At 29.1% G+C, this 12332-nt stretch overlaps 2 protein-coding genes across 4 annotated transcripts in view; both read right to left on the bottom strand.

Moving 5' to 3' along the window:
- The window catches only part of LOC100575498 (alpha-tubulin N-acetyltransferase 1-like), a 12280-nt gene extending 5827 nt beyond the window's left edge, over nt 1-6453 (bottom strand). Inside the window, exon 1 of the mRNA XM_016807530.2 lies at nt 6249-6453. The gene's annotated coding sequence lies outside the window, so the exon portion shown is untranslated. The remainder of the gene's footprint in view (nt 1-6248) is intronic.
- Nucleotides 6454-7561: 1108 nt separating this feature from the next.
- LOC100165114 overlaps nt 7562-12332 on the bottom strand; it is a 14059-nt gene continuing 9288 nt past the window's right edge. For all 3 annotated transcript variants that reach the window (XM_016807529.2, XM_029489269.1, XM_001948271.5), the window contains exons 2-3: nt 10545-10613; nt 7562-10477 (exon numbers count right to left, since the gene is read on the bottom strand). In XM_016807529.2, coding sequence (XP_016663018.1) covers nt 7963-10455 — 2493 coding nt within the window. In that variant the 5' untranslated portion in view covers nt 10456-10477; nt 10545-10613 and the 3' untranslated portion in view covers nt 7562-7962. The remainder of the gene's footprint in view (nt 10478-10544; nt 10614-12332) is intronic.

Genomic DNA, 12332 nt, shown 5'->3' with positions numbered 1-12332 from the left:
CAATTGGTATGTTTGGCAAAAAAACACGTCCAAAATACTATGTCACGCGTGTGTTAGACGAAAACAGAAAATCACGGTATCGAATCCCCTTAATACCTTTATATTTATATTATAATATACCCCCGAAATAAAATATTACGTTTCCTAATAATATTTTAACGATATGTAAATAATAATTATTATTAGAAGTAGATTTTGCAAGTTTTACTTAATATAGGTAATATAGAATTCATAGGCGAAAATAGGGGGGCTTTAGGGGCTAAGCCCTCCCAAAAATGTCCATAGTCCCCCAAACGTTTCCTACGTTTTATTTTAAGCTTATTCAATATTATCAAAATAACGCTTTAGCCCTCCCAAATCCCAAACGTTATTTGCGCCAATGATGTAGATACAATATTTAAAAGATTATAAAATAAAAATATTTTGAATGATCGATACATCAATAAAATAAATAATTTTTAAACAAATAGTTAATGAATATAGGTACTTAATCAGTAATCTTTTAAAATAACTATTAACATGTGTTGTTTCTCATCGTGATATAAAACAAAACAATATTATTGTTAATTTTTTAATATTATTTATTATATATTAATTTTTTTTAATGAAAAGTATACTTATTACCTATCTTATTTAATAATAATAATATATTTGTAATTAAATATTATTAATGTAATAATTACACTAATTACGTTTTAAAAATGCCATGTGGTTGTTATAGTAATACTGTAGTCTGGGGGTTTAATTTTCCTAGGGTTGGGGATTTTTTTTAAGTGATTTTTATTCCACTATTACCTATCTCTATGTTATAGTTCAGTCGTCCAGTGCCTAGGTAAACTGTAAAATTATATGTAATAATCTTACCAAATACAAAATAATTTATATCATACCGTCATAAATTGTTTCCTTAAAACGAATACGAGCATACAGCGTATGATATTTACCATATTCATCATAGGCAATATAAAAAAAAAGTTTAAATAAAAATTAAAAAAATTAAATAATTACATTTTTTACGAAAAAAAAAAAAAATAAGAAATACAGTTTAATTTTTAAAGACTAGTTAATATTTTAGGAAAGAATTGAATAATTTATTAGGGGGCTATTAAAAGTTTTTTTTTAGGGGGGGACTAAGCCCCCTCCCAGCCTCCCTCCCCTAGTAGCGCTTATGGACGTTAATAGTTCAAAGTGGGCCACTCAATTTGATAGGTACCTATTTATTCATAATTGTACCTACGCAATATGCATGTTGAGACTTATGTTATGTAATTTATATTGGAAATCCATTATATTTTTATGACTGATTATTGATATCTAATAATTATATGGATTAAAAATTACCTTTTGAGGCCTTGAAGCAGGGGCGTCATTTCAACTTTTTTTTTGTTGGTGCCAAAATGTTTGAAGGCCATTCGAATCATTACCAGGCCACAAAGAAAAATTTTTTTTTTGCCATGGAGGGGGGCAAAAACTAGAATATTTGTATAATTTATTTAATTGGTCACTTATATTAGTATGAAAATACCAAAATATTGTTACTATTTTTGACAAACTATGTGTAGGTACTTTTAATGTACTTACTTATTTTATAAGGGGCCGGAGTGGCGCAGTGGTCACGCAGTTGATTACGACTCACACAGTCATCGGTTCGATTCATAGCAAAGTGCAAAAAAAATGTGTGTGATTCTACGCAGTCACCATTTTCCCGTGCTGTCGTCCGATTGCGTCATCCGGTTTCCAACTAGGAATCACTCCACTGGGAGTGAAGACCGCACATGTCTCCTCTTGGAGAAGGGGGGTAGTATCATGCATATAGTGATATATACATAGATAAATAGATCACATGATCTCCCTACTACCCACTTGTGATAAGCATTGTCAAAGACCTTGAGGTCGTTACAATGAACAAATATAGAAAAAAAAAAAAAACTTATTTTATATTGTGGATACCATGTACAGTGGTATTTACACTTGGTAAATAAATATGTGGGTATAAATCACCTTTATAATAAAATACCTAACCGAATCTTACCTACACATTTTTTCTCCCTGCAAACTCAAAATATATAATATAGCTAGCTTAATAAAACCAGAAATGTATTTTATTGGTATCCTTCTTCACAATGTTTGTGTTATAATTTTATCAATTATAATATTGTGGGACCACAAAATCACATCAAACATTCTTGGAAATTAAACATTAGTACAATACATTTTTTTTGTACTGAAAAAATATAAAATATATATATATATATATAAAACACTTAGGTATATCGGTGCTTTTATTTATTGTTGGCAGGCCAAAGAAGGCATTTAAAAAAAAAGTTGGTGCAAATGTACACCCTGCCCCCCCCCCCCAAATGACGCCCCTGCCTTGAAGGGAACGTTTTGGCATTAAAATGTAAATTTCAAACTTTAACATACTTACAAACATAGATTAGGTTTAGGTTAGGTACCTATTTAATAGAAATATTTTTATAACACACTATGCCCTGGGCCTCGCGCTTTTTGCTTACATTGGGGGCCTTGCGTTTGAAAAAAATTGGGAAAATTGGTTTTCGCCCTGGCCCTCGCAAATCCTAAAGCCATAGGCACAAAAAACATTTGGGATTTGGGGGGGCTTAGCCCCTAAAGCCCCCCCCCCCTATTTGCGCCTATGCCTAAGGCCCTGCTTCCAATCCCCTTAATGATGAAAAAATAGGTATATCAATGAACTGCAATATTATATACAATAGGAAAACCATTATGTAATGAATATCATGGTAGGGACCTAAGCCAACTAATAATGATCTACGGAAACATTATATTATTTTTAAAAATATTTTTAATTTTTGTGTTGGTATTATTTATAAATAAATGTATATAATATAGGTAATAATTTTGTATAAAATTATTAAATAAAATTAAAACATTTAAACTTGTACGTAATAAATAAAAACATTATAGAACATAATAGTTTTTATAGAAAATATGAAATTGAACCCATAATATGCAATATTATTTATTTAAGTATGATCAAAGAAAATTCATTTACTGCATGTAGTTGCTTATAAAAATATGAACATATTATTGCTATTATATGCAAAATCAGGTTTTATAAGTTATATTGTAACAATATAATATATATTGTTCTCTCGACTCTCTACTTAAAAATAAAAATGTACTTATAGACTATAGCGTAAGTTTTGTTATCAATTTATCATAATACGAACTACGTACTACAAAATCGTTGGTAGGTAGCATAGACATATTAATAAATATATTTATATGTCTATGGTAGGTAGTTGATAATTTATATAGGTATTTTATATATTATTCTAAATAGGCATACTTTAAAAATTATTTTATTCGGCCCAAAGGGATCTGGAGTCCGGGACTCTCCTGGTTGCGCCACTGTTGGATTTTATTTTAAATAACTGTTTTTTTTTTTTTCTGTAAATATACGTGATTACTATTTTACAATATTTCTCTAGTTGCCTCAGTAGTCAGTTTGTTAATAAGGTAGGTACGCGCGTAGGTACTTATTCGATTTATAAGAATAAATTGCCAACCTCTTGCTGAAGAATAGCTTTCGACAATATAAAAATGTACACTTAAAAAAAAATTCTAAAATATAATATAAATGTGCACCAAGTATACACAATACACCTATAGAATTTATTTAGTATGATATTATTAATTATATGCTCAAATAACAGCATGAACAAATAGAATAAATCAATACCTAATACAATATACAATGGTGGTAGAAAACAAACAAAAAAAAGGTGGGTAAGCGGATGTCGCTCTGCTGTACAGTAGGTTAGAAGTGGGTCACTGTATAATGGACAGTATTAAATTTGAATTCAATGATATAATATCACTGTATAAGAAAAACGATTCTGAGCGGAGACGGTATATCAGTCTATGTATTAGACATATATATACTTATCTATGGTATTAAAAAAAAATTGACCTATAATAGCTACCGCTACCTATAATAAATTCCAAATTAATCATATCATAATATTCATTAGGTACTTATAACGCGTTATACATCAACAAAAAACCGTGGTACTATCATAGATATATAATAGTATACTTTAGAAGTTTCAAGTACACCCAAGAATCATATTATACAATCACAACAAAATAACTGAAATAGTTATCCTAGGTTTTTAATATGTAATTTCGTCCAAATTTGTACTTAAAATGACTATAAAAATAAACTGTGTAAATGTCTTTTTTAGATTTTTTGGTAACAGAATTAATTACTTACGTGGAATCTTGTTTTAAATTTTCAATTCTTAGATACAAAAATTGAACATTTTATACATTTTTAACTACAAAATAATTTTTCAAATTAAAATTTGATAAATTTTGTCAAAATTTGATCTTTAATGCTTATAAAAAAAAATTGTGCCTATGTATTTTTAATATTTTTCAACTGATATTGTAACAATATATCAGGAGCTTTGTATTAAATTTATACACTTTTTGGCCCAACAGATAAAACTATTGATATTTATAGAAAAAAAAAACTAAAAAAATTTAAAACTGAAAATGTCCGTAAACAGCTCAAAAAGAGTCAAAATATTTAATATAATATCTAATATAAACATTCAGTAAAATTTTCATGTATCTGCAGTTATTCGTTTTTGAATTAGAACAAAATAAGGAAATCGCTACATGAGAAATCAAGTGAATATCCAATGTTGTAAGAATTTGAATTTCAAACGATCATAAAAATTTAATTTGACTTTCTCATAGATATTTTTTGTTTGATAAAGGTAGATAATCTTATAAGGAATCTTGTATTACATTTTCATATCTTAGATTTAAAAAGAAAAATTTTTCTAACTCTAAATAATTTGCAAATTTTTGTGATTTTTCCATTTTTTGTCATTTTTTGAACTTTAAATGCTTATAAAAAAAAACTGTGATTAACGATTTTTAATATATTTTATCTGCCTTTGAAACAATATACTAGGAGCCTTCTATTAAATTTTCAAGCTTTTTTATCCAACAAATAAAATTTTATTGATATTTTTAGAAAAAAAACTAAAAAAAAATGGAAAATGAAAATGTCCGTAAAGAGCTCAAAATAAATCAAAATATTTTGAAAATGTTATGGGTGTATAGAAAATGCTAAGATAAACATTCAGTCAAAATTTCAAGTATCTACGGTCATTTTTAAAGTTACACCAAAAAACAAATTCAATTTTGTGAAAAATCGATTTTGCGTAAAAATTCCCGTTTTTCCTTAATTTTTTTTTGTTTTTCCCGGCGCTTTTGAAAACTACTGGGAAATTTAAATTTTGACCTCCCCAATGCACCAACGATATTCACTTTCTGATCGAACAAGATACTAAAGTTGAAAATCGTAGCATTATTTCGACTACTTATCGTGTACACAGACACAAAAAAAAATAAAAAAAAAAAATTTAAAAAAAAACACACATCATTGTAAAATCAATACATTCATCGTTCCACTCAGAATCTAAAATTTAAGAGTAGCTTAGTTGCTCATTAGTCATTACCTACTCATCATGCGCATCATATGGTGAATTGGTGAATAGGATTATTTCTACCATACTTCAATAGTTGGTGCTATGAAAAAAAACAATAAAAGGTGAATTTGACCTAGTTGAGTAAGGGAAGTTTAAAATATATAAGAGAAAGAAGAATATTACTGTATTAATATTTTATGTATTAACCTTAACATAAAAAGCATAAGCTATATATACTTTACTAAAACTATAGGTAGGATAAAATAGTAGAGTAATTAATTCAACAGTAGTTTTATGTATTAGTCAATAAATGTGTTTAACTAATTAAGAATAAACATGTAGATACCCAGTATTCATATTTATAAACGTCTTTCATTAAAACTATTTATTAAGAGGATGTCAGCGCACTATGTGTTCTCTCTCCGGCCCACGCTCAACATAGATAAAACGCATTTACGCAGAATCATTTTTACTATGTTTTTTAGTAATCTTATAGTAAAATCATTCATTATGAAAAAGATAGAGAATAATATTTTTGAGAGAATGACATGGATTTTATATTTTATTGTTATTTGACTTTGTGTTCGACTTTCAAAATAAACAAAAAAATTTTGTAAATATAAATTATGTTTAAATTGTTTTGAGATAATATTTAGACAAATCGATATATCATTCCCTCAAAAACATTATTCTCTATCTTTTTTGTAATAGGTGATTTTACTCCAAGATCCTCTTAATATAAAAAAAAATGAGACATACCTTGTGTTTTTAAACAATTTTTTCCCATATATTTTACAAGCTAGTAAACTGCTTGTTGCAGAATTTTTTCATTATCCTTTGTCATTCTACCAACTGGTTTCAATTCATCATCAGTTATTAGCAACAGCAATGTCTGCATTTTTTCTAACACATTCTTCCTGCAAACACTAAATGGTATTTAAAATGAAAAATATAAGTGCAAATATATATTATATCCTTACATTGATTTGGATCACATTTAGTTTTCATAATTTTTAAAACGCTTATTATAAAACAATAAGTATTTAAAAAAAAAACTTTGAATAGGTTATATATTTTTTATTAGCATTTAAATTGAGTTTTAGTTTGGCTTAATATTCAATATTATTACTGTGCAACTAGACTATGTAGCCATCGTAAATGTGAATGATTTAGCAATCATTACTTTATTATTTGACATCACTAATATATCAAGTAGTGTATATGGTTGAACCTAACCTAATACAATAGCAGAAAATTTACTTCGGATCATATTCATATACTGTCAAAATAACAACTAATTAAAAACGTACCCCCCCCCCCCTCTACATAATCTAAGTTATATTAATTTAAGAACAAAAACTCAAGTAAGAGAAAATTTATTAATTGTATAATGATGGTCTCCAATTTTTACCTTAAAAAATAGGGCTTTCTTGTCGTATGCGCTCTACCGGTAACATTGCGACTGCAGTATGCGCTCTACCATGTTTTGCCACTCTACAAAACGAAATCGAAAAAAAAAAAACAAAAAAACAACTGAAAAACGATAACAAAAAATCCCAAAAACCGAAAAAAATTTCACTTATCTTTACTTTTTAACCTTTAACTTTAAAAACATTTTAACTTGAAATCAGAAATTTTGAATTTTATAATTTTTATATCAATTATAATTTTGATTTAGAATTAAAATATTATGAATAATTAATTTTAGTTTTCAACTATTAAGTGCATTTCTGCGCGATACTATTATAACTTAAAAGTTAAAAGTTATAAGTTATAAGAATATAATATAAAAAAAAAATGTATTATCAAAAACGTTTAAAAATGTTAAACAAAAACGATATTTAGCAGGTAGACCGCAATCTGGGGTAAAGCGCATACAACAAGATAGACAAAAACAGCTGTAGTTTAAAAGCAATTGAAAAAATAGTACTTATACATACAATAAGTAGTACAATTGTATAATTGTACTCTAATTAAACTATAAAGATTATAATGTATCCTTACAACTTTATATATTTAATTAGTTTAGTTACTTAGATGATATAATTTAGATTTAACAAAAAAAAACACAATTAATGGGTATTAAATACATTTAATCATAAAAATTAAAAATTATACAATTATAGCATTAAAATATTACTAATAAAAATAACAAATCAGCTCAATCAACACTTTTGATGAAAAGTAAAACAAAAATATAAGTATTTCTTACAATTCTAGTTCATTAAAAAGAAATATATTTAAGTCTGTTTAAAAATTGTTTGCCAATTTAAATAATGATCAATGAGTATATACAACACAACAAAATAACATATTGTTCATATTGTGTTCCTTTACAAATGTTTATAATTTATATACATATACATTTGATGGTTTGTACTCAATTGGAAACATAAACAAAATACAAATAATTTATTATTTACTATAAGAAAAATATACATAATACTAATATGTATAACATAAATATATTTTTTCATATAGAATTTAACTCTTTAATAAGATTGACAATTTCGGTTGCAGTTGTGTAACGTTTAGAAAGTTTATGTTCTAAAGATTGATTGATGTAAACCGAAGCTCTGAACATTTTGTCCAGTACAATACATTTGTTTGCAATAGGGACGCCGTACGTGCCAATTGACATATGTGAAATTACATATCTCGGTGGATTGGTGACAATACTCAAGCTCCATGATGGCATTGTTTTTGAAAGTTCTAGCATCAAGTCTTTTAAGTTACTTTTTTCATAGGCCGCACTCTCTCTGATAGGTTCCAATTTGTACTCTAAATTTACGTTTAACCCTGACTTGGCATTTACATCTATGGGTGATATTTCTACCATAGATGGTGTCACTGATTTGGAGTACTTTTTTTGGAATACAGAAAGGGGCTCATCTACAACTGTTTTCCTGAGATAGTTACTTGGGATGTCAAAACGTTTAGAAAGGAGATTAATTTCATGGTCTATACGTGATTCTACTTCATTTTTTACAGATTGCAACCCTAATTTTGGAGTGCACTTAGGTATTTTTCTTGACACTTTCTTAACAATTCTTTGGGGTGATACCTTAGCACTAGGCACTTGTGATCGTGATGTACTGTTTTCTTTCTTGGGGCTAGACTTTATCTCAACAATATCCTGTTCAGGTGACTTTTTTTTAATTTGTTCGTTGGCTAATTCTCTACATTGCCGGCTGATAGCTTCAGATAGTATTGCCATGCCATAACTCATTTCAGGATTTTCGATGCCTATTGTTGAAACTGATAAATAATCAGAATCAGATATTGGTTCTAGTGTACTTAAATGAGACTGTTGATCATTGTTAGTGGAAAATGTACTCTCAGTACCTGTTGTATGCATTATAGAGATGTTAGACGAGGTTCCACTAGATGGTGCATTGCAAATACCAACATGTTCAGACAAGGCATCATTGAAGACAACTGGTATAGGTTCTTCAAGAGGAATATTGTACGTAATTGATATACTATCATTTTGCACCACAGGAACATTAACTGATATACTATCATTTTGCACCTCTGGAACATTCATTGATATACAATCATTTTGCACCACAGGAACATTTATTGAAGACTTATCTGTATTATCATGAGCCGGAATCGGGGTATGGAAAACAAATGAATTGTTTGGGTTAAGTTCTTCTAACATCTTTGAATTAACTTTTTTACAGTTGGCATTTTTTGATTTTTGAGTTTTCGCAATTTTTTTTTTACTATTAACATCTAGTGTCGATTCACTAGAAAACTCTTCATTATTGGATTTTGATATATTTGTTAACAATTTGTCCCCACTCCACTCATCACTCCATTTCTTTTTAATTTTTGGCGGTTTATTATTACTTCTGAGCATCATGGAAGTATCATCAAAGTTTTGAGATAACTTTGTCACTGTACTATCCTCGTCACTGTTACAAATTTTTCCCAAATTCTGAGAATCATCTAAGCTGTCTTCAGTATTACATACTATATTACCACCAAAATCAGGATTCTGAAATTTTTCTTTTTTTAATGAAGTACGATAACGTTTTCTAGGAATTTCACTTGTATTACTTATTTCATGTTCATTAGTTATGTCACTTTTGATTATATTATTTACTGCGGGCTTTTTTCTATTGGAAATAGATTTAGATGTTTTACTCTTAGGAACTTGTGGTACGGCAAAATTATCATTTATTTCAAGTTCATGTTGTGTTTCAACAAAGGTTATAACATTGTTCAATAATTTTTTTTTATTAGAAGTAATAGATTTAGGTGTTTTATTTTTAGGGGATTTTATTGATGTAACGCTATTACTTTCTCCAAGTTCAGAAGATGTGTTATTTTTGCTAACATTATTCGGATCAGGCTTTTTTCTATTTGATGTAATAGATTTAGATGTTTTAGTTTTAGATTTTAACGGTGCAACAAAGTTATCAGCTTTTACAGTTTCGTTAGATTGATTATCTTTATCTACATCATGCACTATAGGTTTTTTTCTAACAGCAATAATAGATTTGGATATTTTGAATTTAATAGGTTTTGGTTTTATTGACCGCTGTTTAGAAATTGTTTCTTTATTATCTATAAAATTGTTTGGACTAAGTGTAGAACCAGGTGTTACGCTAAGATCATCATTAATTAAACAGCTATCTGTAGACTTTATAGAAGAATCTTGGATTTTGGTGTTTTCAATTTCTTTTTGAGAAGCATCAGTTTTTCCTGGTTCTATTTTACTCAATTTGGGTTTTTTGATCATGCAATTTCTTTTTTTCACATCATCTGATTGATTGCCATTTTCTGTAATAGCTTTAGTACGTTTTCTAGATATCCTCACGGATCTTTTTACTTCAGCATTAGCTTGTTTATCAGCCACTGAAACAACATCTTCACTGTTAGATATTGGCAGAACATCACAACGCAGTAGTTTCACAGCACAATTTAAATTCATGTTGTCAATCCACTTGGTAGTCATCGAGGATTTTTATCAATAATAACTAAATAAAAAATTATACATTTAATCAAAATATGTTTATGGGCATAATAACGGTATAATATACATACATAAAGTTCAAAGTAAAATTCACAACCATTGGTTTTAATCTTGAACAATTGTCTGTAATCGATCCATACCTAAAAAAAAAAATTGTCATAAATGTAATAAATATCAATGTATAATAAAATTATTAAGTATATACTCTATTCCAAATAACATCAGGCTTTGGCGGCCGAGTTGTGTGCATGGGTATGACTTTGTTCTCGTTGCAGCGCCTGTTGGTAGTGGGAACGAAAACTGATCACCGCCAAAGCCTGATCTTATTTGGAATAGAGTATAGATACCCATTGAAGTGTTTATTTTGAATTTTCAAGTGAATTAATTAAAATAACATTACTTAAACATCCCTATTTTATCCAATGGAAATAATCATACAAACAATAATAGGTACATGTTATTCCTTCATGAAAAAAAAAATGTATATAACAAATGCATAATTACTTATTACCATTGATTATTTTAAATGTATATTTATTAGTCTATAACCTACTAAAATTAAAAAATCAATAAAAATTGTTGTCTCATATTTTATTTTATTATAATGCTTTTTCAATCAACAATTATTATAGCTCAGCAATTCTCAAACTGAGATCCGAGGAGCGCCCTAGGGCTCCATAAACATATTTGAATTAAATTTAAATTAAATAATATTTTTATTTTATTAATACCCCTCGGATAAACGCAAACTTAAAAATTTAAAAAATAAACTTAAAAGACTCCTAGCCTCTATTAGATCAGATAATTTCACTAAACGTCTTGTCTCTCTCTCATCTACTGACAACTCGCTTTGGCAAACAACAAGGAAAATCCTTCGAACAAAGCAATCTGTTCCTCCATTAAAAAAAACCGATGGTACTTGGGCCGTCACCGATCTAGATAAAGCCAATATATTTCGACATCATCTCTACTCTACCTTCCAACCTCACAGCAATATTCTTACTCCTTCTCAAATCGAAAAAGTGAACCACTATCTCTCCCACCCTCTACCCATGACACTCCAACCTAAACATATTCGACCTAGCGACGTTGAATACGAGATAAGAAACTCCCCTCGTCACAAAAGCCCAGGCTATGACCTAATCACAGCTGAGGTAGCTACACAACTCCCCAAAAAAACCTTGCTTCTATTAACACACATTTTTAACTCTATACTTAGACTGTCATACTTCCCTGTTCTTTGGAAATTCTCAATCATCATTATGATCCCCAAACCTGGCAAACCCCCCCGACTCTCCCGAATCATACAGGCCCATTAGTCTTTTCCACTATTTTCAAAAATTGTTGAACGAATTATCCTAAAACGCATACTTCCTTTCATCGAAGCCAGCATACCTATTACCCAATACCTAATACCCATAATCCATTTGGATTTTGTCATAACCACTCTACAATACACCAAGTCCATCGTCTAGTGGATAAAATATCGTACACTCTTGAAAAAAATCTTATTTGCACAGCTGCCTTCCTCGACGTATCACAGGCATTCGACAGAGTATGGCATGAAGGCTTACTCTTCAAACTCAAATCTTTTCTTCCGCAATACTATTTTCTATTATTTAAATCCTATTTAGAAAACAGACATTTTGCCGTTTGATCTGGCTTCTCCTTATCTGAAGTATCACCAATCTATGCAGGGGTACCTCAAGGATCTGTAACAGCACCTCTACTCTTCAATTTATTCACCTCAGATCAACCTACTACCCCCAACACTACAACTGGCGACTTTGCCGACGACAGCGCTTCTAGCGATCCACTCCGACCCCAAAATAGCCTCAAACCTCATACAAAATCATCTC

This window comes from Acyrthosiphon pisum, chromosome A2 (assembly GCF_005508785.2).
Source record: "Acyrthosiphon pisum isolate AL4f chromosome A2, pea_aphid_22Mar2018_4r6ur, whole genome shotgun sequence".
In the NCBI taxonomy this organism is placed as follows: Eukaryota; Metazoa; Arthropoda; class Insecta; order Hemiptera; family Aphididae; genus Acyrthosiphon; species Acyrthosiphon pisum.
This window is presented reverse-complemented; position numbering and strand designations above follow the sequence as displayed.